Source organism: Triticum urartu, chromosome 4A, assembly GCF_056163025.1.
Source record: "Triticum urartu cultivar PI428250 chromosome 4A, HENAU_Tu73, whole genome shotgun sequence".
Classification (NCBI taxonomy): domain Eukaryota; kingdom Viridiplantae; phylum Streptophyta; class Magnoliopsida; order Poales; family Poaceae; genus Triticum; species Triticum urartu.
In genome coordinates this window covers 108,406,666-108,434,125 of record NC_141876.1, presented here as the reverse complement: position 1 = coordinate 108,434,125, position 27,460 = coordinate 108,406,666, and the positions used below count along the sequence as shown (strand labels likewise).

At 47.2% G+C, this 27,460-nt stretch overlaps 1 protein-coding gene across 1 annotated transcript; it reads right to left on the bottom strand.

The window, feature by feature from the left end:
• Positions 1–6,057: 6,057 nt before the first annotated feature.
• On the bottom strand, positions 6,058–22,192 carry LOC147975017 (serine/threonine-protein phosphatase 7 long form homolog). The gene is made up of 3 exons (XM_087519589.1): positions 22,079–22,192; positions 21,741–21,992; positions 6,058–6,282 (listed from the first exon to the last, which is right to left on the bottom strand). The coding sequence occupies exons 1-3, from the start codon at positions 22,190–22,192 to the stop codon at positions 6,058–6,060; spliced, it is 591 nt and encodes a 196-aa protein (XP_087375715.1).
• Positions 22,193–27,460: the final 5,268 nt, after the last annotated feature.

Genomic DNA, 27,460 nt, shown 5'->3' with positions numbered 1-27,460 from the left:
TAAAAGATTTAACACAATCAAACTTAGGTGTCAGACCTGACTCCTTACCTTCATCGAGGTCCCAATCTTCAGAGGTGCGTTTAATTCTATCCAATAAATTCCATCTGAATTCAATAGTCTTCATCATAAAAGAGCCAGCACAAGAAGTGTCGAGCATGGTGCGATTGTTTTCAGAAAGCCGAGCATATAAATTTTGAATAATCATTTCTCTTGAGAGCTCATGATTGGGGCATGAATATAACATTGATTTAAGCCTCCCCCAAGCTTGAGCGATGCTTTCTCCTTCGCGAGGCCATAAATTATATATATAATTGCGATCACGATGAACTAGATGCATAGGGTAATACTTTTGATGAAATTCCAATTTCAATCTTTTATAGTCCCATGATCTCATATCATCACATAGCCTATACCATATTAATGTGTCTCCCTTCAAAGATAAAGGGAAGGCCTTCTTCTTAGCAACATCATCGGGTATACCTGCAAGCTTAAATAATCCACAAACTTCATCCACATATATTAAGTGCTCTTCAGGATGCTTTGTTCCATCTCCTGTAAAAGGGTTAGCTAGCAGTCTTTCCATCATACCCGAAGGAAATTCAAAAGGAGTTTCATTTTCAATAGGTTCAGTATGTTGAGGAGCAACTCTTTGCTCTACTGGACGGGGTGAAGATACCCCGAACAAGCCCCTCAAAGAATTACTTTCCATAGTAACAAGTGACAGTAAATTTCAGCACACTATATAAATTTTTCCTTACCAAATTCCACCTACCAAAGGCACTACACTCCCCGGCAATGGCGCCAGAAAAGAGTCTTGATGACCCACAAGTATAGGGGATCTATCGTAGTCCTTTAGATAAGTAAGAGTGTCGAACCCAACGAGGAGCAGAAGGAAATGATAAGCGGTTTTCAGCAAGGTATTCTCTGCAAGTACTGAAATAAGTAGTAACAGATAGTTTTGCGATAGGATGAATTGTAACGAGCAACGAGTAACAAAAGTAAATAAAGTGCAGCAAGGTGGCCCAATCCTTTTGTAGCAAAGGACAAGCCGGAACAAAACTCTTATAATAGTAAAAATGCTCCCGAGGACACATGGGAATATCGTCAAGCTAGTTTTCATCACGTTCATATGATTCGCGTTTGGTACTTTGATAATTTGATATGTGGGTGGACCGGTGCTTGGGTGTTGTTCTTACTTGAACAAGAATCGATTAACCTCTATTGCAAGCATCCGCAACTACAACAAAAGTATTAAGGTAAACCTAACCATAGCATGAAACATATGGATCCAAATCAGACCCTTACGAAGCAACGCATAAACTAGGGTTTAAGCTTTTGTCACTCTAGCAACCCATCATCTACTTATTACTTCCCAATGCCTTCCTCTAGGCCCAAATAATGGTGAAGTGTTATGTAGTCGACGTTCACATAACACCACTAGAGGCTAGACAACATACATCTTATCAAAATATCAAATGAATACCAAATTCACATGACTACTAATAGCAAGACTTCTCCCTTGTCCTCAGGAACGAACGTAATTAATCACAAAGCATATTCATGTTCATAATCAGAGGGGTAATAATATGCATATAGGATCTGAACATATGATCTTCCACCAATTAAACCAACTAGCGTCAACTACAAGGAGTAATCAATGCTACTAGCAACCTACTAGCACCGATCCCGGACTTTGAGACAAGAATTGGATACAAGAGATGAACTAGGGTTTGGAGATGAGATGGTGCTGGTGAAGATGTTGATGGAGATTTCCCTCTCCCGATGAGAGGAGCATTGGTGATGACGATGGTGATGATTTCCCCCTCCCGGAGGGAAGTATCCCCGGCAGAACAGCTCTGCCGGAGCTCTAGATTGGATCCGCCAAGGTTCCGCCTCGTGGCGGTGGAGTCTCGTCCCGAAAAGTTCCTTCCTATTTTTTTCTCATCGAAAGACTTCATATAGGAGAAGATGGGCGTCAGAGAGCCACCAGGGGGCCCATGAGGTAGGGGGCGCGCCCTAGGGGGGGCGCCCCCCACCCTCGTGAGAAGTGTGTGGGCCCCCTGGCCTTCATCTTTGGCGAGGATTTTTCTTTATTTATTTGAAGATGTTCCGTGGAGTTTTAGGACTTTTGGAGTTGCGCAGAATAAGTCTCTAATATTTGCTCCTTTTCCAGCCCAGAATTCCAGCTGTCGGCATTCTCCCTCCTTATGTAAACCTTGTAAAATAAGAGAGAATAGCCATAAGTATTGTGACATAAAGTGAAATAACAGTCCATAATGCAATAAATATCAATATAAAAGCATGATGCAAAATGGGCGTATCAGTGCTATCAGGCCAGAGGCCCCTCGGATCAAATATCCAAATCGTAGTGGATTAGGAACGCGCAGTAACGAGCAGAGACCCACGACCGATGTGACCTCGTCACCTCGTCTCGAGGACTCGCGGCAAGGGCTAAGAATGCCCGACCACCCCTCGTAATTATCTCGCGGGCACCTTCCAGGTCAACCCGACTCCACATCACTTGCAATTAAGCTCGCGCGGGTACCTCTCGGTGCCAACCCGTCTTTAGTAACATGGTTCAGTGTAAAGTCATAGTAACCATAGTAACCGTGTGTCTAACACCAAGGGGAACCCTGAGGAATCACCCTCGATGGAATTCCACCTGATGTTATCGTCAAGGTGAACGAAGGAGGAATCACCCTCGAGGTCCACTCTTGAGGAGTTGCACGACAGTGTCATTATCGGGAGTGGAGAAGGAGGAATCACCCTCGATGACCATAACCGATGAACTAACCTACAAGGTTAACATCAGAAGTGCTGATGAGGTATCACCCTCGGCACTCGATAGTAACCCAGTAGTGTCGGTGCCTGGTCCTGGTCTTCGATCCCGTTAATCGGATCTTCTGATAATCCAGCGGACAGTCGAGACAAAGTGGGGGGGTCTCTGATGGGTCTCCACCCAGCCTATACTAAACAGTTTAGGATAAGCAGGTAGGTAACAACAGCATGTTACAATAAACAGGCTATGCAGCAGAAATAGGATAACAGTAATAGCAGCAGATTCTAATGCAAGCATAAGAGAGAAGGGAATGGGTGATATTGGAATGCTCAAGGGGGGGTTTGCTTGCCTAGTTGCTCTGGTGAGGAGGGGTCGTCGTCAATGTAGTCAATCACGAGGGTATCGGCAGCGGTCTCGGGGTCTACCGAAAAGAAGTAACGGAGGGGGAACACAATAAATAACAAAGCAATCAAAGCATCACAAAGCATAACATGGCAATACGCGGGGCTAGGGTGACCTAACGAAGTACTAGGTTATATCGCCGAAGGGGGAAAACATCTGGGAATGTTTTCCCTGTGTTCGGCATTTACCGGACAAACGAAGGAGAGGGGACGGTTCCATGTTTGCAGGGTTAGAGGTGTGTGACAGCTACAAGGAGGGTGCCAACAGATTCACCTCGTTTTTCTGATCGTTTTTCAAATATAAAACATTTCCATCCGAGTTACGATTTATTTTCTATTAATTTCCAAAATTTTAAACAATTTCTAGAATTTCTATATTTATTTTAAATTCGAAATTAAATAGACAAAAGTTATGTGTACATACTGTGAGCTAGCCACATTGCCTTACAGGTGGGGTCAGTGGGCCCTGTTGACCGCCCACTCAACGTCCAGTCAGCAGTCAAATAGTTTGATGGTTGACTTGGTCAAACTGATAGGAGGGACCCGCATGTCATAGACTGCTAGTTTAAGACCATTTAATTATTTACTTAACTAATGGAGATCCACATGTCATAGCCACAAAGGCAAAAGCATTTTAACTGATTTAATTAGGGGTGGAGGGGTTAGCTCTGAGCTAGTATAAGACCAATTTTAAACAAGGGCTAGCCAAGAGAGGATGAACTACGCACGCAAAAAGCACCAGTACAGGAGCACGTCGTGGCCGTCGGCCTGGCCAGCAGGCACGAACTGCGCGAGCAGTGGCCGGGCGTAGGTGGGCGCTGGCAGAGGTCCTGTGACGACGTGCACACGCGGACGGCGTAGGGGCACGGGCGGCTGTGATGTGGCGCAACAGCTAGCAGCAAACAGAGCGGCAGGGCGCCAACGGCTTAGCAAAAAAACAGTAGCAGCATAGCGAGAGCAGCAGCAGTCAACGAGCAGCAAATTTGACAATTTTAACCTCGGAACAAAATCAATTCACAGAATAAACTGTCTGTGAAACTATTTCACGTCGATGACCTTTTTATGTAGCGTCCGTCATGCAGGTGCCACACCCTACGATGCAGCGCCTACCTTTGGGGCATTGCACGCCAGTCCACTGTGGCAGCCCCTGAGCCCGCACTCAGCAGTGCAGCGTCTCCGAGCTAGGCGCCACACATTTAATGTGCAGCGCCTAGCGCTCGGGCGCTGCATTGTGACTTATCCAACCGCTTGGATGCCCCCCCTCCTCCCCCACTCCCCCACCCCCACACACCACAACCCGAGCTTTGCCCCCTCTCCCACTTGCAAATTTGAAGATGGAGGAGTGGTGTGGCGCCTAGCAGAGAGGCGCCACATTGTACAGTGCAACGCCCGCGTGCTAGGCGTTGCGTTGTACAGTGTGGCGCCTCCCTGCTAGGCGCCACACCAACACTTAGTGTTTTTTTGTCCATCTAACTGGGTCATTTTCAGGCACAATTCAACATTTCCTAGAATAAACAGTAAGGATCTTTAAGTTCAACAAAGACTGCATTTCAAGTTCAACATTACTAAGACATACAATCACTTCAAGTTCAACATAGAGCTACCACCACTCCAAGTTCAACGACATAACAAGTTCCACATTACTAAAAGCTACCACCACTCCAAGTTCAACATTACAAATAGAGGACGATGACTAGTTCCTTGAGTGCTTTTTGGCTCCTCCCCCCTCTTGCTGACTATCTTCTTCGCCTTCCTAGGAAGAGCAACCCGCTCCGGCTCCGGCTCCGGTTCCTCCACGTCATCCACATCGTCATCCAACTAGTCATCCAAAGCCGCCATCCGCGAGGTGCCGACCGTTCTTTTGCCTCTTTGGGTGAAGTCTTTAGGTGTGTGCTTGTTGATTCCCTTCCTAGGCTTTAACTTGTATGCAAACCTAACATGATACGTCCCCAAGGTCATATCATCAACAACCTATGCATCGACAAAAGATATGAAAAGACCGTGTGTGAGGATATAGTTAGCAATAATGCATCAACAATTGGATATATATCCTCATGCCATACCTCTTGGGTGACCACACCCACATCCTCATCCTCCAAAGGATCATCATGGCCCTGCCCCGAAGCGGGATCTGATGGTGTCGGCGACCTAGACCGTTCTGGTGATACATACTCGGGGTCACGACAACCGAAAATGTTTGATAGCCGCCTTAACTTTTGGCCCTGGCGCTACAACATGTACAAGTGAATGAGACATCGAACGTAGCAACACATGTTAAGTGCTAGTTTGAAGGAGATGTGAACCTTGATGAATGCTTGAAGTGCACCTTCCCCATCGCTTTTGCCAGCCGGGGTTGTTTCAAGAATAGTCTCGGTCTCATCAGCTGCTTTCTTGATCTGGGCACGCTATGAACAGAAACGGTATTAACGTGTTAGGCAAGTGAAGATGTGAATAGTGCGAATAGAAAAGCAAAAAAGGGAAAATACCACAAAGTTCATCATTGGAGCTGAAGGGATCACTGAGTTGCCTTTCCTGACTAATGTGTTGTACTGGTGCTGCGCTAGCTCATCAAAAACGGTGGGATCTTCCAAAATCTCCTCGGCATACGCCGGCTTGCATACCTCCACACAGGTACTTGCAAGAAACCATGTGAGATAGTTGTTGAACGCGATCGGGCAGTGTTCACGAAGCTGAGCTCGTTTTCCAGCCCTAGCTTGCTCCACACTAAGCGCGAACTGTACGACATACTTCTTGTGATGCTTGGCCCAATCCTTGATCTTCCGCTACTTTTTCCTATCCAACCTGCAAGTTAGAAAAAGAATATTACCACCATCAAAACCGCCGAGAAGCCGCTAAGTGCTCAAGGTTAATTATGTCTTACGCGTGTAGCAACTTGTCCATGTCCTCCCACTCCAGCGGGTCTGGCTGGAACAAACCAAACTGGCGGAACACCCGATGTGGCAGGTGAAGCTCAACCGCACAGTTGCATATGAGTGGGCACCGCATATGCCAGAGATCCCTATCCCTAGTGCCCATCGAATTCAGCCTGAACTCTATAGGGTTACCAAAACTCTCTCCTTTTCCATACGTCTCCCATTCCACCTGCAAAATGGGATAGAATGCAAAATTGATATCGAGTTATGTCATGGGTTTGTCACGGCAGATGTCCTTGTGAAAGGACTTAGTCGTGGAGCCATCGCAACGGGTTAGCTTAAAGGGGTTAAACCGGACAAGGGGACACGGGGAGTTTATACTAGTTCGGCCCCTTCGATGAAGGTAAAAGCCTACGTCTAGTTGTGTTTGGTATTGCTAGGGTTTCGAAGGCCAGGGAGCGAATCCGCTTGTCTGGCTCTCGAGTTGTTATTTGTTGTCCTGAACCGCTGCCGGGTCGTCCCCTTATATACATGGGTGGCGCCCATCGGTTTACAGAGTCCCGAGACCGGCTCATAAACGTGTCCGGTTCAGTCTCCACTCTTTCTATCTTACAATACAAGTTTCATACAAATGTCGGTTCACGACTACGGGCCTTAAACCGGTTCTGGGCCCTGGACCTTTCCTCTTCTGTCTACATGGGCTTCAAGCATAATCAACCACGGATGAAGTTAACCTGGCCTTTCCTGGTCGGTTTACGCCCAGTAGTAATATCCCCAACATTAGACCCAGATTGATTTGAACAAGTTCATGTCAATCCTTAGTAAAAACTTCATCTTCAACATCTTCTCATAATTTAGCAAACCGTCATGACGTCATCTTCTCGGATCGTGGTAAACCGTCGTGACGTCATCTGTTTAAAAATTGTGTATGACACATCTTCATTAATGGGTCTCCGACAATCGAGGCGACAGCTCCGCCTCACTTCCAAATTTCTGGCCCCTCGATTTTCGCGCCTGACACTTATCCCTTGCCTTTATAAATAGGACCGAGGGGTCATTTTCACCTTTTCCCCCTCGTGCCTCTTCGCATCATCTTCCTTGCGCTGCTCAGCCTCTGGAGCTCCGCCGCCACCGTCGACCGTCGCCTCTGCTCTGACCCTGGCCGCTGCATCACCCTGAACGCACCAGAATACTGCGGCGCCTTTCCGCTTCCTCATCAACTCCGGTAAGTTCTCTGCTTTTTCTGCCACAGATCTATTCTAGGGTTTCGACGTTCTTCGCAATTCTTCTGAAGTTCATCAGTGCTTCAGTGATGTTCTTCCATGTTCTTCCTTTAGTCTGTAGATGGACACTTCGTGCTTGACGTATCCCTTGCCGTGACTAATCTTCTGTTACCACCACAAATCCTTATGCGCAAAAAACTGATCTAGTCCTTCATAAACTGTTCTGGGTCCTACTCTTTTTAAGTCAGAATATTTTTGCCTTTCTGTCTTCGGTAGATCCAAAATTCCCATGTGATCCTGTGAAACTTGTTTTTCCTTACTTAGCCCTTTTCGCCTTAGATTTGCATCCTTTGTAGGCGGTTTACCTTTGCAAAAACAATCTATCTCATACCATTAGTCCCCTAGTAAACCGGCAGACCTTCTTTATGTTGATTGTAATAATCCGGTTTAACAACACATGCATGCCCTTGATATGTTCTTGCCATTCTCTATTGTATTCGTCTCCGGTTTACACAATTTCACATACCTGTATAACTTTATTCCACTGCATCTTGTATACCACCGTGAATAATTTGCAAACCGGCATTTCTTTTCCAGCTTTTTGTTTGACAATGGCCAAACAGTTTGCCGCTTGCAATTGGGCTCGTTCCCGGGTCACCGAGGAATAGTTGAACGGGATGGTCAGCATTGGTACCTTATCTAAGAAAACTGAAATTCGATGGCGAGTTCCAGGAACAGAAAATCCTCCAACCCCAAGGCAGGGCGAGGTTGTGGTCTTCGTCGACCACATAGATCGTGGTTTCAAACCGCCAGGGTCAAAGTTCTACCGAGATGTGCTTGCCAGTTTCCAACTCCATCCTCGGGATATCGGACCCAACTCGGCGTCCAATCTATGCAACTTCCAGGTCTTCTGTGAAGTGTACCTGCAAGAAGAGCCCACTACTGAGCTGTTCCGGGACTTTTTTCATCTAAACCAGCGCACGGAGTTTGTAAATGGCCCCAACACTGAGCTTGGTGGTGTCTCATTTCAAAAGCGGAAGGAAGTTGAATTTCCTCATGCCAAACTGCACAGTTTGTTGGGTAACGTAGTAATTTCAAAAAAAAATCCTACGCACACGCAAGATCATGGTGATGCATAGCAACAAGAGGGGAGAGTGTTGTCTACGTACCCTCGTAGACCGGCAACGGAAGCGTTGACACAACGTAGAGGAAGTAATCGTACATCTTCCCGATCCGACCGATCCAAGTAGCGAACGTACGGTACCTCCGAGTTCTGCACACGTTCAACTCGGTGACGTCCCTCGAGCTCCGATCCAGCCGAGTGTTGAGGGAGAGTTTCGTCAGCACGACGGCGTGATGACGGTGATGATGTTCTACCGACGCAGGACTTCGCCTAAGCACCGCTATGATATGACCGAGGTGGAATATGGTGGAAGGGGGCACCGGACACGACTAAGGAACGATCACGAAGATCAACTTCTATGTCATGAGGTGCCCCCTTACCCCCGTATATAAAGGAGGGAGGGGGAAGGTGCGGTCGGCCCCTAGGGGTGCGTCTGGAGGAGTCCTACTCCCACCGGGAGCAGGACTCCCCCCTCTTGCCTTGTTGGAGAAGGAAAGGGTAAGGGGAAAGAGGAAAGGGGGCGCCGCCCCCCCCCTTCCTTGTCCTATTCGGACTAGGGGGAGGGGCGCACGTCCTGCCCTGGCCGGCCCTCCTCTTCTCCCTTAGGGCCCATGTAGGCCCATTAACCCCCGGGGGGTTCCGGTAACCCCCGCTACTCCAGTAAAATCCCAATTTCACCCGGAACGATTTTGATATCCAAATACAGGCTTCCAATATATCAATCTTTATGTCTCGACCATTTCGAGACTCCTCGTCATGTCCGTGATCACATCCGGGACTCTGAACAACCTTCGGTACATCAAAACACAAAAACCCTAATTATGATCGTCACTGAACTTTAAGCGTGCGGACCCTACGGGTTCGAGAACTAGACATGACCGAGACACGTCTCCGGTCAATAACCAATAGAGGAACCTGGATGCTCATATTGGCTCCTACATATTCTACGAAGATCTTTATCGGTCAAACCGCATAACAACATACGTTGTTCCCTTTGTCATCGGTATGTTACTTGCCCGAGATTCGATCGTCGGTATTCCAATACCTAGTTCAATCTCGTTACCAGCAAGTCTCTTTACTCGTTATGTAATACATCATCCCGCAACTAACTCATTAGCTGCAATGCTTGCAAGGCTTAAGTGATGTGCATTACCGAGAGGGCCCAGAGATACCTCTCCGACAATCGGAGTGACAAATCCTAATCTCGAAATACGCCAACCCAACATGTACCTTTGGAGACACCTGTAGAGCACCTTTATAATCACCCAGTTACGTTGTGACATTTGGTAGCACACAAAGTGTTCCTCCGATAAACGGGAGTTGCATAATCTCATAGTCATAGGAACATGTATAAGTCATGAAGAAAGCAATAGCAACATACTAAACGATCAAGTGCTAAGCTAACGGAATGGGTCAAGTCAATCACATCATTCTCCTAATGATGTGATCCCGTTAATCAAATGATAACTCATGTCTATGGTTAGGAAACATAACCATCTTTGATCAACGAGCTAGTCAAGTAGAGGCATACTAGTGACACTCTGTTTGTCTATGTATTCACACAAGTATTATGTTTCCGGTTAATACAATTCTAGCATGAATAATAAACATTTATCATGATATAAGGAAATAAATAATAACTTTATTATTGCCTCTAGGGCATATTTCCTTCACAGTCACCCGAAGGAATGGAACCAGACTTGGTTTTACTGCATAGATACTTCTCCTAAAGATGAAAATCCCCTTCCAGGCTATCGTGATCACCGGCTTTCCAACACCCATCCTATGCCACAACACTTAAGTTCTGCAGAATGGGCCAAGTATGCCCCTCAACTCGCCAAGCTCTGGGATTTTATGGCCAACGGTTTAACAAGCGTTGATTTCGTGTGTTGTTGGATATCTTGGAGCGTCTTGCCGCTAAGCCGACGCCCCGGTTTAATGTGTGAGTACACCGGTGATGCTGAAGACCCTCAACGCCATTGCAACATTCAGGTGACCGATGAAGAGGTCACTGAAAGTGTAAAGAAGATTTTGAATGAGTCGGAATCAGTCTGTAGTCAAACCGGCTTGAGCCCCTTCTATACTAGGAACAAGCCACCTGCTGTAAGCACTATACTTCCTTTTCATCTTTGATATCTTTAATTTGTTCAACTTGTAATCCTTCTTCTCTGTATGTATATATAGGGTGACGATCCCTTCTGGAAACGGAAATCCGTTGATAAAACAGTGAAGCCAACCGGTGATAAAGCGGTCAAACCATCTCGTCCCAAAACCAAAGCCGTCAAACGGACCTCAAAGCGGAAAACAGCTGGCCGGATCAACATGGAACTTGATGACAATGCTGATGATCCGGAAGTTGAGGTAGAACTTGACTCACTTGGCTCCCTTTTCATGCACCTCATTAACAATGATCTGTATCAGGAGGACGTAGAAGGCAGCCAAGCTGATGATGTAGAGGTAATTACCCTTTCCTCCGGTTCGGACTCTATGCCAACACAAAAAACCCGTCAAGCTGTCTGAAAAGTAAGCTTTTCTCATCCTCTTGCTTACTTGGACCCACCATTTATTTTGAAGACACAACAGCATGAAGCTCGCCGGACAACCCGTCACAGTGGACAACAGGTCACTTCGGCCGATTTACCTGATACCCCGGTTCGGAAGTGCCGGTCTGAGGTCTCTTCCACTTCTGACCATTCTTATCCCAAGGCAGGTTATTTTAGACAACCTCTTAATCCGTCCGATTCAAATTATCAGGTGACACCTCCCTCATCCTCTGGCGAGTCAACAACAACCCAACTCCCTCCTTTAAAAACTGTGGCTGGGTAAGCTTTCAAACCCTTTCTTCCAATGTGTTACAAATCTTGAATAGGATGCTAAACCTCTTTTATTTTTGTTTGCAGAGCCAAAGCCAGACCCAGCAAGAAAGCTCGGGCCACTAATCCGTCAGAAGACCAGGTTGTTGTTGAAGAAGAGCAAATAGGTGAACTGGACCAAACTCGTGACCCGGAAGGCCCTCCTCCTGAAGCCACCTCTGCTGAACCGCCCCTTCAGACCGGAATACTGATGAACCAGCCAAAGCTGATCCTGCCGTTCCTGATACTGAACCGGCAGCTCAAAACCGGGCTAGTCCAATGAAAGATACTGAAACTCCATCATCACCCGCAAAAACCACTGAAGGCCAAGGAGATGATGTTGTTGTTACTGGTATAGGCCAAAGCTCTCCTGGCCATCCTGTAATTTTGGCCCAACATAGTGCCAAAGAAGAGTGTGTTGCTAGGGAGAAGGGCAAATGGAGTACTGACTTATCAAGTTATGCCCATCTCAACGCTGAAGAGCTTCACTCCGGTTTCTTAAACCGTCTGCACTCAAACCGTGACTATGAAGCCAGTTTGGTGAATTTGATGAAGGAACGTTATGAGGTATTTTCATCTCCCTTTACTTCTTGACTCCAAAGTCGAAATGCCAGCCCAAGTAGCCCCCAAGGGCCGTTTTATGATGTTAATCATGAACCGGGTCTTTGTAATACTTTAAGTTTCTCCCACTAACCCTCAAAATTTTAGATCCTTAATGAAAACCAAGGCCTATACTTTACCAATGTAATGATATAGCTTTCCTCAGCGTAGCCCCCAAAGGCTGGTTTAGCTTTGCAAGGTAATCCAGGTTTTAATCAATGCGTCCGTTTTTGAACAGATATACATTAGCCCCCAAGTGTCAAGGATAATGCTTGCATTGTTCTGGAGACTTTATAAAAGATGTAGTGAATCGGAGCAAACAGACATTAGCCCCCAAGTACAAAGTGCATAACTTGTTGTACGCTTTGTACTTTAGAAAATATATATCCTGTTGTCTGACATTTCTTCATTGTTGTAGGCCGAAATAAGCAATAGAGATGCCCGGACTGCTGATTTGCAAGAGAATGTGAAGTCCCACAAGCAGAAGCTGTAAAAGCTAAAGAGGAGCTGACCAAGGCCCTGGCAGCGATGGAAAAGCTGAAAGAGTCTTTTAACAAAGATCGGGCTGACTAGGAAACCGAAAAATCCGGTTTAACCAAAAGAGCTGAAAATGTTGGAGCAGCCCTGAAACCAGTTGTGGATGAACTAACTGGGTTGAAACGGCAAATCAACACCATGACTTCCGCTATCTTTGGTAAGTATCTCCTTGTGAAGTTTATCCAATTCATTGAATCTTGTCATTGATCAGAACACTTGATTTTAAACCGTCACAGGCACTCGTATTGCTCATCTGGGCACAGATATGAGGATGAAGCTTAAAGCGGCTTATACCCTTATTGAACAGCTGTACTCTGGGTCCCAGCGTGCGATTTGTACTATGGCTTACAATAAACCGGCGCCCTCACTGATAAAGGAAACGCTTGAGAAGCTGGCCATGTTACCAGCCCGGATCACCGAACTGAAGAAGGCAGTTGCAAGAGCAGGCGCATTAACCGCGCTAATCCGAGCCAAGGCATGGATTCCAGACCTTGAAGCGGAGGATATCATCAAATGATATCTAGGTGTGAAAGAGGATGGTTCAGACTTTGACAATGATGACCTCCGAAGGCTGACCAAAGAAATGCGGCCAATAGCTAGCAAGCTTGCAGAGGACACAGACTTGTCTCATTTCCAGCCGGCTTATGACGCTGAAGGGAAGAGACAGCCTGCCGAAATCCATGAAGTCGAAGAACTTGTACCTCCAATTCGTAAGCATACCTACACTCCTGATATTAACCCTTCTAGCCTTATCCATGAAGAGGCTATGTTTCAAGCGTTAACTGGAATCAATTGGTCGACGGTTGATTTCCAGCGTCTAGGGAGGGATGAAGAAGAAGTGATGGCACCAACTGACCCTCAACCGTCAAACCGTCCAGATGAAGCATCTTAAACCAGACGCCGGTTTACCAGCCATTATGTGCCAATGCTTAAAAACAATTATTCAATGGGAGACGTTTGAAAGCTTCATGTAATAGGATAGCAAAAACTCCTTGATCTGTCATGCCATCGATCATGTTTTGTGACACTTAGATAATGTGAAAACCTGCTCCACCGTTTGGCATCTATTTATGCTTAACCCATAATGAACTGTGTTCTTGTAGACAAGAATGTAAAAAGTGTCCTAGTGGTTTACCACTGGATGGGTCATGATGCCCAAGAATAGACAATACTTGGATGGATAACCAAAGTTTGTATATAAAAATAACATGTGTAACATACCTCGTTGGCTGACCAACTACTTGTATGGTAAAGGTGTAAACACCAATCTAGAGCAGAGATAACTCCGTCTTTAATTTGCCGAATTATGATAAACCGTACCGGTATATGATAAACACCGGATTTTCCTTATAACACTGGCGACTTATTAATCAAAACCAGACCGGGGTAGCGAACGCCGGTTTATAACTGATCATGTACTGACAACTTGTAGTTGAGAGCCAAGCCGGTTCAAGGACACAGGTTTATCAGAAGACATTATAACCCTTAAAAAAGTCAGAAAACTTAGCAAATAAGTTTCAAAAAAGAAATATGCAAGGCTTTTTACGAGCTGCCAGGCTCCAAATCGAGGCTTTTCATGGGCTGCCAGGCCTCTGAGTTAAACCATTTAACAAAGCCTTTAAGGATGGGCCTCCAATTAACCAATCATCGTTTTAACTTTGACAAGTTCAGAGTCTATAGAAGATTGACTTGTCAAACGTTCGGCGGGTCATACCAGGATTACCTGGATAGGAGTGGCTTACTTGATGAAGGCAGGTTAACCCGGGGTTTTAGGTGAATACACCAGGCTTCCAAACCGTGGATTGATAGCCAATTACAAGGGTCCTTTCAAACTCTTTGTTGCTTTGCACAAAAAGCCCCCAAGTAACTTTGTGAGCTGTGCTCAATGGGTGCCCATGTTTGAGTTTGTGCTTTGTGCAACACTCTCTTTGGCCCCACATAATTTCCTTTGTGGCTAAACGCCTATCAAGAGGTGTAGCTATGGTGTGATAAAAACCAAGGCCTCTAGTGATATCCCTTTCTGGTTTTAAACCGATCCAGTGATGTAGGAATGGTTCATATATGACCAAGCCCCTAGTGATTTTCTGTACATTTGTGCAGCTGCAGAGACCGGTTTAACAAAAAACTCTGCTTTGTCAGTAGAAACTCTTGTAAGCACACATGATGTAAAAAGAACAGATACCCCGCTTTAATGGAGGCTCCGGTTTATTATATAATATATACATCTTCATAAATATGTACATATGAAGAGCCTCTGGCTCAAGTATAGTAAGGCCGAAGAAGAGCTATGTTCCATGGCCGCTTGGTCTCCTCCTCCGATTTACGTGAGTCTTGGTGCTCTCGAACATCAATGAGGTAGTATGACCCGTTGTGCAGATTCTTACTGACCACAAAAGGTCCTTCCCAAGGTGGGGATAACTTGTGCATACTAGTTTGATCCTGGATGAGCCGGAGCACCAAATCACCCTCTTGAAAGGTTCTGGTCTTAACCCGGTGGCTTTGATAACGTTGGAAATCTTGTTGATAAATTGCCGAACGCGCTGTTGCAAGATCACGCTCCTCGTCCAAGAGGTCCAGAGAATCCTGACGACCTATCTCGTTATCCGCTTCAATGTAATCCGCCACACGAGGCGAGTCGTGACAGATGTCACTAGGGAGAACCGCCTCCGCTCCATAAACCATGAAGAAAGGTGTGTAACCCGTCGATCTGTTAGGCGTGGTATTCATGCTCCATAACACAGAAGGCAATTCCTCCACCCAACAACCCGGTGTCCGCTTCAAAGGAACCATAAGCCGGGGTTTAATACCTCTCAAAATTTCTTGATTTGCCCTCTCTGCTTGACCATTAGATTGGGAGTGAGCCACTGATGCTATATCAAGCTGGATGTGCTCTCGTTGGCAGAACTCCTCCATCTCTCCCTTTGACAGATTAGTACCATTATCAGGGATGATACTATGTGGAAAGCCAAACCATAATATCACCTTTTTGACGAATTGAACCACCGTGGCCGCATCACACTTACTGACTGGCTCTGCTTCCACCCATTTGGTGAATTTATCAACTGCCACTAACAAGTGGGTTTTTTTGTCCTTGGATCGCTTGAAGGGTCCAACCATATCGAGCCCCCAAGTCGCAAACGGCCAAGTTATTGGAATCATCCTCAACTCCTGAGCCGGAATGTGAGCACGGCGTGCGAATTTTTGACAACCGTCACATCTCTTGACCAAATCCTCCGCATCAGCATGAGCTGTTAACCAGTAAAAACCATGGTGAAAAGCTTTAGCAACCAAATACTTTGAACCGGCGTGGTGACCACAATCCCCTTCATGGATTTCTCGCAAAATCTCACAACCCTCTTGAGGAGAGACACAACGCTGAATTGCTCCTGAAACGCTGTAATGATGTAACTCCCCGTTGAGTATGGTCATGGACTTGGAACGCCGGATTATCTGTCGGGCCAAGGTTTCATCGTCCGGTAACTCACCCCGGTTCATGTAAGCCAGATACGGGATTGTCCAATCCGGTATGACATGCAAAGCCGCCACCAATTGAGCCTCCGGATCAGGAATAGCCAACTCTTCCTCTGTTGGTACCTTGACTGACGGATTATGCAATACGTCAAGAAAGACGTTGGGTGGAACCGGTTTACGCTAAGAACCAAGGCGACTTAAAGCGTCCGCCGCTTTGTTCTTTCGCCGGTCTATATGGTCCACCTGATAACCCTTGAAGTGACCAGCCACAGTGTCCACCTCTCGCCGATATGCAGCCATGAGTGGGTCTTTAGAATCCCAAATGCCAGACACTTCTTGAGCCACTAGATCTGAATCCCCAAAGCACTTGACCCGGCTTAAGTTCATTTCCTTAGCCATCCGCAGACCGTGGAGCAAAGCCTCATACTCAGCTGCATTGTTAGTACAAGGGAACATTAAACGGAGGACATAACAAAACTTGTCACCTCTTGGGGAAGTTAGTATGACTCCAGCCCCCGAGCCCTCCAACTGTCTGGATCCATCAAAGTGAATAGTCCAGTACGTATTATCTGGCTTCTCCTCTGGTGCCCGCAACTCCGTCCAATCGTTGATGAAGTCCATGAGTGCCTGGGATTTGATCGCTGTGCGAGGTATATATTTGAGCCCATGAGGTCCAAGCTCAATAGCCCACTTGGCAATCCGGCCCGTTGCTTCTCTGTTCTGAATGATATCTCCCAGAGGGGCTGAACTGACCACTGTGATGGGATGGCCCTGAAAATAGTGTTTAACCTTCCAGCTTGCCATAAACACTCCATACACCAGCTTCTGCCAATGTGGATACCTCTACTTTGACTCAATGAGCACTTCACTGATATAATAAACGGGACGTTGAACTGAATATTCCTTGACAGCTTCCTTGTGCTCCACCACAATAGCCACGCTAACAGCTCGGGCATTAGCAGCCACGTATAGCAATAACGGCTCCCTATCGATCGGTGCTGCAAGCACAGGCGGTTCAGTTAGCTGCCTCTTCAGATCCTCGAACGCTTTATCATCTGCCTCGCTCCAGACAAAATTATCTGTTTTCTTGAGCATCTGATATAAAGGGATAGCCTTCTCCCCAAGACGACTGATAAACCAGCTCAAGGCCGCAATCCGGCCGGCCAGACGTTGAACGTCATTGATACACGCCGGTTTAGCCAAAGATGTAATTGCTGAAATTTTTTCCGGATTAGCCTCAATGCCTCTATTTGACACCAGAAAACCCAAGAGTTTGCCTGCCGGGACACCAAAGACACACTTCTCCGGATTGAGCATCATCTTGTAAACCCGGAGGTTGTCAAAGGTTTCTCTCAAGTCATCTATCAATGTTTCCTCCTTTCTGGATTTTATCACAATATCATCCACATATGCATGAACATTGCGCCCAATCTGCTTATGAAGACAATTCTGAACACAACGTTGATAAGTCGCCTGGGCACTCTTGAGGCCAAAGGGCATGGAGACATAGCAGAAGGCTCCAAAGGGAGTGATGAATTTTGTCTTCTCCTAGTCCTTAACTGCCATTTTGATCTGATGATAACCAGAGTAAGCATCCAAAAAACACAAACGGTCACAACCCGCCGTAGCATCAATGATCTGATCAATACGAGGGAGGGCAAAGGGGTCTGTAGGACAAGCCTTGTTCAAATCTGTGTAATCCACACACATACGCCAAGTGCCATTTTTCTTAAGAACCAGCACTGGATTAGCCAACCACTCTGGGTGAAAGACTTCCACTATAAACCCTGCGGCCAACAATCGAGCTACCTCCTCACCAATAGCCTTGCGCCTTTCTTCATTGAAGTGGCGAAGAAAAACTGCCGGACCGGTTTAAACTTAGGATCAATGTTAAGTGTGTGCTCAGTGAGTTCCCTCGGTACACCTGGCATGTCAGAAGGTTTCCATGCAAAGATGTCCCGGTTCTCACGGATGAACTCGATGAGCGCGCTTTCCTATTTGGGATCCAGGTTAGCGCTGATGCTGAACTGCTTGGATGAATCACCAGGAACAAAATCAATCATCTTAGTGTCTGTGACCGATTTGAATTTCAACGCCGGATCATGTTCCGTAGTTGGCTTTTTCAAAGAGGTCATATCCGCCAGATCAACTTGCTCCTTATAGAACTTCAGCTCCTCCGTGGCACAAACCGACTCAGCATAAGCCGCATCACCTTCCTCACACTCCAAAGCGATCTTTCTCCTCCCGTGTACTATGATAGTCCCCTTATGACCTAGCATTTTAAGCTGTAGATAAACATAACACGGCCTCGCCATGAACTTAGCATAAGCCGGCCGCCCGAACAAAGCGTGGTACTGACTTTTGATTTTCACCACCTCAAAAGTCAATGTTTCTGACCTTGAATCATAATAATCTCCAAAAGCCACCTTTAAGGCTATCTTGCCCACTGGATACGCAGACTTGCCAGGTACCACACCATGAAAAATAGTATTTGACGGTTTAAGATTCTTATCTGTCAACCCCATACGGCGGAATGTATCATAATATAGAATGTTGATACTACTTCCCCCGTCCATGAGTACCTTAGTGAACTTGTATCCCCCAGCTTGAGGGGCCACCACTAAGGACAAGTGACCCGGATTGTCAACCCGGGGTGGGTGATCCTCTCTACACAAAATGGGCTGCTCAGACCAGCGCAAATACTAAGGCACCACCGGTTCAACAGAGTTTATTGCCCTCTTATGAAGCTTCTGATCGCGCTTACACAAGCTAGTGGTGAAGACATGATATTCCCACTATTTAGCTGCTTAGGATTGCTCTGATAACCCGACTGCTGCTGCTGGTGGTGGTTCCCCTGATGGTTGTAACCTCCCTGGTTGCCTTGGTGCCCTTGATTGATGTGTCCGGTTTGATTACCCTGAAATCCTGAACCGGAACTGCCACCTCCGTAACCCGGCTCGTGGAAACCACCTCATGAACCACCAGGCGGACCATTATCATACTGGAACATATTGGAGTTCCTGAAATCTCGCATCATATAACAATCCTTCCAAAGATGCGACGCCGGCTTCTCCTTTGATCCATGCTTTGGACAGGGTTGATTTAATAGGTGCTCCAAATTGGGGCCTGAACCTCCGCCCCTCTGGGGCTGCTTGCCCTTACAGCGCTGGCCATTCTCCTGAGCATTGGTGTTAGTGACAAAGTCCAAGCTGTTGTCTGCTTTGTGCTTACCACTGTTCCCATGGCCTGCCGGATTATGCTGCTGACCCTTCGTGTTGTCGTTCTTTTTCCCTTTCCCCGGTTTGTCCTCCTCTGAGTCAGGGTCTTTGGTATTATCTGAATCGGCGTACTTAACCAAAGCGGCCATAAGCGTTGACATATTATTGCAGTGATGTTTGAGCCTTCCTAGCTTCTGTTTGAGCGGCAGAAAACGGCAATTGCCCTCCAACGTTAGCACTGTGGTATCTGCATTGATACGATCTTCTGAATGCAAAATTGCTGAGACCCGCTTGACCCAATGGGTCATGGACTCCCCCTCCTCTTGGAAACAAGCCGCCAGATCCACGATTGACATGCGCTGCTTATAAGTATCTTTGAAGTTCTGGATAAACCGGTGCTTCAATTCGACCCATGATCCGACAGAGTTAGTTGGTAAGCTCTTCAACCAAGTACGAGCTGTTCCTTCCAACATCATGGTGAAGTATTTAGCACATACTGCCTCATCCACATCTAACATCTCCATTGCCATCTCGTAGCTTTCAACCCACGCCTCTGGTTGTAAATCGGCAGTGTAATTTGGTACCTTATGAGGTCCCTTGAAGTCCTTGGGCAATCTCACATTACGCAAAGCGGGGGTGAGACACGGCACCCCTAAGGAACTGAATACCACACCTGGCTCTACTGAAGCGGTAGGGTGAACCAAAGTATGTTGACGAGCTCCGTGCCGGGCTGCTAACTCGGCCTCTCGACGTGCGCGACCATGATCCACTACATCCTATGCATTAGCACCTCCCCCTGCCGGGTTGTGTCCTTGCGGTGAATTACGGCGATGCGCACTGCTTGAGATGGACGGTTCATCCTCAATGTGGTTGCTATAGCTCCGGCTTGGACGAGGAGTGGAGTGAATCCTCTCACGACTCTGCGAATATGCCTGCTGCTGTTTTAGTGCTGTTTGAAGGAGATCTCTGGCCCGACGTGCCTCAATCGCAACCGGTGATTCGCCGTCGGTTGGGAGGGCTGCCAAGCATGAAGCTGCGGCCACAATGTTGTCCAACGGGTTGGAGTAATGCCCGGGAGGCGTTGGTACATACTGTGGCACAATGTTGTTCTGACGAGGCGGGTCCATCGTGCGTGGCTGAACCGGCGCTCTTGTTCCTGGTACCTCCGTTCGGTTTAATATTGGCTGGTTACTAGTTCCTGCTCCTGGCGTATTGAAGAGATTCCGTGGCTTGTAACCTGACGGGAGATGCAATCGGTACCTCCTTCTCATGACTTCTTCGGAAGCGTTCTAATCGAGCCTAATCTGGTAGGCCTGAGCTTCCAACTCAGCTCGCTCTGTAGCCATCCTAGCGGTCTCTGCCGCTAGGTCCGCTTTGGCCTAGGCTATCTGATCCTTCACCTTTGCAATCTCCGCGTTGTGCTGATCCCGGGCTGCTGCATCCACTTCTGCGGTCATCAACACTGCCAAAGCATCGAACAAGTCAGTCAGGACTTGAGCCGGAGGCGGCGCAGAGCTTCCTGCCCCTGCCGGCGTGGCTGTCGTTGAACCGGAGAGTATTGCTGCGGCAGCTGACGAATGAGGCACCGACTGTGTACCGGCCATGAAGATAGCGGCCCGGTTTGGCAGATCAGGGGAGTCTGGAATACTGTTGCCCTCGGATCCTCCGCTAATCCGGCCATCCTGCAACTGATAGAGCGATTCGGTCTCTCCAGAAGACTCATCATCGGAGCAGACAACGGTTTCTCCGTCGGACGCCGGTCCATCCTCGTATTCTGCTCCATGGATGACGCCTACGAAAACATACTTCGCCACGGGCTGAACCGGCGAAGGGCTTGCACGCTGAGCCATCTCGATGATGTCGGTGTAGATGTCCGACTCAGGGGCCGGTTCGCCAATCTTGCCAATGAAGACGTGAATCACACCAAAGGGGACCCGGTACCCGTATTCGATTGAATCGGCTTCGGGACCCCATCCTGCGTTGTCGATGTAGAGCTTGCCGCGACGACTCTTCGTCATCCGGCCCACAGCGTATCCCTTGATTCCATCAAAGGTTCCCTTCGAGAACTCAAAACCATCGTGCGATAGCCCCACGGTGGGCGCCAACTGTCGTGGGTTTGTCACGGCAGATGTCCTTGTGAAAGGACTTAGTCGTGGAGCCATCGCAATGGGTTAGCTTAAAGGGGTTAAACCAGACAAGGGGACACGGGGAGTTTATACTAGTTCGGCCCCTTCGATGAAGGTAAAAGCCTACATCTAGTTGTGTTTGGTATTGCTAGGGTTTCGAAGGCCAGGGAGCGAATCCGCTTGTCTGGCTCTCAAGTTGTTATCTGTTGTCCTGAACCATTGCCGGGTCGTCCCCTTATATACATGGGTGGCGCCCGTCGGTTTACAGAGTCCCGAGACCAGCTCATAAACGTGTCCGGTTCGGTCTCCACTCTTTCTATCTTACAATACAAGTTTCATACAAATGTCGGTTCACGGCTACGGGCCTTAAACCGGTTCTGGGCCTTGGACCTTTCCTCTTCTTTCTACATGGGCTTCAAGCATAATCAACTACGGATGAAGTTAACCCGGCGTTTCCTGGTCGGTTTACGCCCAGTAGTAATATCCCCAACAAGTTACGATAGAAGCATGATAATCACTTATGCAATGTCGATTCACCTGCTCAGGCGTGATCACGTCCAGCTCGCTCTTGTACAACTTGTACATGACCGAGGGATCATCCGTCATCTCATTTAACACATCCCACTTGTAAGCCCAAGTGGGGAGTCGTAGTGGGTCGTCTTTGTCATCCCAATCCTCGTACTTCACGGTCTTTGGTCGTCCAATCGGCAAACGCTCCCAGCTCCATATGGAAAGTGCGAGCAAACAACCACCAATACCTCCAGATGGCCTACAACAAGCTTCGTCCAACTGCACATAAAAGAGAACATGGTTGAATTAACAACAAGATCGCATTGATAATGTAGCAATGAAGTGAAAAGGAAACAACTTCATACCTGTCTATACAAGTAAGCCAGTGTCGCCGAACCCCAACTCCATTTGCTATCGAAGACGGTCAACGCCTTCAGCCACATCCATGGAGCATTCTTGCCTATGCCATCAGCAAACATAGTCCCAGATATCACATACCACATGTAGACCCAAGCATATGTCTTGACAGTGTCCTCATTAGCTTCCTCAGGGCAAGTACCAAAGTGCCCAGTAATCCACGTGAAAGGATCACCGGCTGCGACTCTTTCCTTCTTGTCTTCTGCTTCTGGTTCCCGAGGCTCTGGAGGAACCATACCGATAAGGGCATGCATCTGCGCGCGCCACCCATCAGAATCGATGTTCATACATAGAGGATTCCCATCGATAGGAAGACCGGTGATCATAGCAATATCCTGGAGCGTCACGGTCATCTCCCTGGTCCGAAGATGGAAACTGTGTGTCTCCGGCCTCCAATGATCTATAAGCGTGGTGAGTGTTGGAGCATTGTTGGGTGGCATCGACCGACTGACCGACTAACCAACTGAATGAAAGGGAGAAGTCCCGTCTCCCTTACATACGGTGTGTATCACTCATCATAGCGCATCCACCCAAGGGTGACCCCGTGAGACCGAAGCTTCAGAGGTGCAAGCTCCTACAAACAAACAAATCATAACATTACATATGGGCCATTTGTGTTTGAAATAAACACGAAATTCATAACACCGGCCACTTTCATTATTACCCGCTGCTCCATCGACATAGCGTACGACCGGTGTTGTTTGTCCCAGTGATCATCGAGAAGCCAAACCATCCTAACAATTTGAAAGAAAGCTTTCTTGTCAACACGATTATCTTTTGAATACAAATAAACTAAAGTACGCCTACTAGATGCAAAATTCAAAGCATATGTATCCAAAGCATTCTTGTCAATACAAATATAATTGCAACACAAATAAACTAAACTAGGCCTACTTCATGCAAGATTCAATACAAATATCTTTTCCATATTAATAACATGTGAACTTATGTATCCAAACCATATCTTTTCAATAAAATCAACTAAACTAGGGTTGCAAAATTAGGTATCTAATACATGCAAGATTCTAATGCATGCAACATTCTAATCTAACAAGGGTTCCCCAAATCTAATACATGCAAGATTCAAACAAGGGTTCCCCAAATCTTCAAAATGGCATACATTCTATGGATAGAAAGAAGGGGATCGGAGGAGAGTACCTTCTAGGATGGATTGGTGAAGGAATCCACGGACCAAATCGTCAGATCTGAAGGATTTCGGAAAGGGGGTTGAGAGGGGGAGAGGAGATGGTCGCCGCTGCCGCTGTTCTGTAACTGGCAATGGATGGGGTGGGTTGGGGACGGCTAGCGCACGGGCTGCATCTAAGTCACAGTGCAGCGCCTGAGGGCTAGGCGCTGCACATTACATGTGTGGCGCCTAGCTCGGAGGCGCTGCACTGCTGGGTGCGGGGCCCAGGGCTACCACGGTGGACTGACGTGCAACGCCCCCGAGCTAGGCGTTGCACCATAGGGTGTGGCGCCTGCGTGGCGGGCGCTACACAAAAAGGTCAGCGGCGTGAAATACTTTCACGGGCAGTTCATTCTGTGATTTGATTTCGTCTTGAGGTCAAAATTGTCAATTTTGCCTCAACGAGCATTAGCAGCGGCAGGGGCGTTGAGGTAGCAGCAGCAGGTAGCAACGACAATGAGCGGCGATGGCAGCAAGCAAAGCATCAACGTAGTAAAAGCAAGCAACAGGAGGCAGTAGCGAAAGCAATAGGAAGCAGCAGCGGCAGGTGGGCTGCACCCACAACGGACAGGGACGGGTGGGGATGGCGTGTAGCAGGGAGCGGCGACCATGGAGGACGCGAGCGGATGTGGGTGCGGGCAAGGCAAGGGCAGGCGGGGAGGCCTCGCGCGGGGGTGCAGGGGAGCCCCCGGGTGACGGCGGCCATGGGCGTGCTAGCGTGGGCAGAGGGCGACGATGGCTTGGGTCGCGACGGCTACGGCAGCTACGGACGTGGCGGTGAGGGTGCCCGAGCTGGAATCCGAGCTCGGGAATAATCAGGGAAGTGGCGGAGCTCACATCGATGCAGATGACGAGCTTGACGGAGGTGCGGACGCAGCGGATCGACGGCGGTGAACGGGCGGACGACCAGCAAAGGGATCAGCAACTGCGGCAGCTTGGGTCCAGCCAGTGGGCGCAGGTGAAGTCGATAATGACGAGGGTCCTCCTGGACACCTTGGGACGGTGAGGCTTGGCCAGTGGCCACGGCAATGGTGAGTGGCAGCGATGGCTTCGCTCGGGTGCGAGCTCTGGATTGAGAGAGTGAGTGAGAGAGATGGTGAAAGGGGATTAGGGTTTCGGGGAAGGGGAAGGGGTGTCGGGGTTGCTCTTATCCATCACGGGAGCCACAGGATTGCCGACACGTGCGCACCGCCGGCCATGGAGCCAGGGGATGAACGCCACGATCCCCCCTGAACAGGGGAGAAACTAGTTAACGAGTGCTCTTTTGGGAGCCTTGCAACGATTAGCGTCACTTGACGCGTTCTCAGCCGTTCGCCACGTGTCGCGCTCTGGGCGCTCCCTTCGGATTTTGTTTTTTATTTTATTTTTCTACACGCGTTTTCGGCTTTATAAACGGGCTTTTTTAGGTTTTTTCGACGTTTTGGTTTTCCACCGGTCTTCCTTAGCTTTTCAATCAAATTTTTTTGAAAAAAAATTTGCGTGAAAAAATGCATTTTCTTTTTTTTCCTTTCACGAGAGTCACGGTTTTGCTTCCGCGAGAGGCACGGTTTTGCTTTCGCGAGAGTCACGGCCGTACCTCTCGAAAACGAAAAAAACACACTTTTTGTTTTTTTTTCTTTCGCGAGAGTCACAGTTTTGCTTCCGCGAGAGGCACGGGTGTGCTTTCGCGAGAGTCATGGCCATGCCTCTCGAAAACGGAAAAAACGAGTTTTCTGTTTTTTTTTCTTTCGTGAGAGTCACGGTTTTGCTTCCGCGGGAGGCACGGTCGTGTCTCTCGGAAAGGGGAAAATGTGTTTTTTCTTTTTTTTCCTTTCACGAGAGTCACGGTTTTCCTTTTGCAAGAGGCATGATTGTGCTTTCACGAGAGTCACGGCCGTGCCTCCTTAGAAACAAAAAAAATGTGTTTTCTCTTTTTTTTCCGTGAGAGTCACGGTTTTGCTTCCGCGAGAGGCATGGTTGTGATTTCGTGAGAGGCACGGGCGTGCCTCTTTCGGAAAGGGAAAAAACCCATGCTCCCGGTTTGGTTTTTTCGTCCAATTTTTTCGTGAAAAAAGTTTGTTAAAACCTATCAGCATGGTATCTAGTTTTGAAGATCTTGGCGCGAGGAATCCAACGGTGAAAGCGGTTCGAGATTTGGACACACGGTTTGAGAGATAAAACGTTTTGAATAAACGGATGTACGAAAAAAGGAAAACTCCCAGGTTGAGACAAGTGGTGCGCTGCATGTGCGCCACTTGTCGCAACCAGGGGAATTAGAGTGATCTTTGCAACAAGTACTCGATTTCTCCTGAACAGGAGGTGGGGGATAATGGTGGTGGTGGGCTGAGCCTCACACTGTGCTACTTCGGCCCCGTAACACAATAGCCCTTTTACTTCTTCCTTTTAAATATTATGTTCCTTATATTCTGTGTTGTTTTCTATTATTCTAGCTATCAAAATATTTTTGTTAAAGGTGAAACTTTGCTCACAAATCCTAGTCAACGCTATAAGGTTGCACAAAAAGTTTGAGGCCGATTGGAACGGTCCAAATTTATAGTTGAATTCAAATGTGTTTATTTAATCTTGTTATTTCAGTAAATTAATTTCAGGAGCAATTTGGAACCCAAATGAGGTTAGTTCCAACATGTTAATTACTTAGTGAATATTTGCAACCCATTGAATATTTTTATTTGAAAGTTTGAAGAAATAAGAATTTGACTTTAGTTTAAATTTGAAATTGGATTTAATTTATAAACAGGACAATTTGGCTAAGTCAAACCTGATGACATGGCACCAGTAGTGAGAGATTATTGTAGCTTTACACTGGGGTGTTACAAATCTCCTCCACTACAAGAAATCTCGTCTCAAGATTTAAGAGGTGGAGTCAGGGGGAAGTTATGGGTACGGAATTCTTACGGGTCCCTTTTTTCTTGGTTGCTCTTCTCAAAAAGGTCGATCGATTATGTTGATGTCTTCATTTCTCTGCTTCAGGTCATCATGATGAGGTCGGCATCCTTTCTTCAGGAGCTCCATCGTACTTACGAAAAAGGGGGGTATTCCGGGAGAACGAACCTCTGCAAGGTTGACTATCTAGTAGATAACAACGTGGAAGGTGGCGGGATGTAACTCCTGAATTGAAACTTAAGAAAATATCGAGAGCAAAGTAAGGATGTGTCATGGGAAGTTTCGTGCGGGCAGGGAATCTTTTGATGCCTAAAACAGGGCGTGAAAGGGGTTTCAGAGCAACGGGAATAGGTATTATGTCTGATACCAGAATATACCATCTCTAGGAAGGTGGCCCATGAATTACATACGAAGTCAAGCGCGAGGAATAACTTTGGCAATAGGGGTGTATAGGAGAGTCAGGTTTCGATCCTGTGGAACTGTGGCTTATGGGCCTACCATGTGGGTTAAAAGTAGGAAGGACGCTAACATCTTGCACGGTCATGATAGCCAGGCAGGTCAGAGCATAGCCTGACAGTTATGTTGGCAACAGCGTTAGTACCAAGGGCAAGGGATGAAGAGATCCATTTTCCTGCTTGTTAAACGAGGCGGGCCTATAGGCAAGGTACTCAAGGACAAAAGCAGCGGGGTCTTACTAGCACGGTTGTACACTAAGGTGTTTACATAAGTAGAAAAATATTACTGCTTAGATCATAAACATCATAAGAAAGGTTAAACAAAACAATGGAAAGAAAAATGTGATTAAACACATATTTCAGGGGTATATCCTTCTCAAGGACAAGCAAAACATGATACCCATGACACGATAGAAAGTAGAAAACCATTTAGGTAAGGGGAGAGGAATATGATGACATTACCCATACAATAGTGTTTGGATAAGTGATCAAGAAACATTTAGCATTGCGCCTCCAATGTTCTTAATGATGTTCCGAGTACCGCAGTCATGCTTCAGGATAGTATTGACATGGTCAGCAGGTAAACGTTAGACTTTGGATACACAAAGGATCCATCATAAGCAACTTATAAAATAAGTCATAAAATTTCAGCAAGGAAAAGATGAGGATGTGGCCGATGGGCTCAACAACAACTCATCGAGGGAAAGGGATGATTATTCCTATCATGAATTCTATTCATATCTTGGAAGAAGTCAAAATATTGCTGATGATTAGGACACCTTCTGTCAAGAGGTTTCATGAAGATG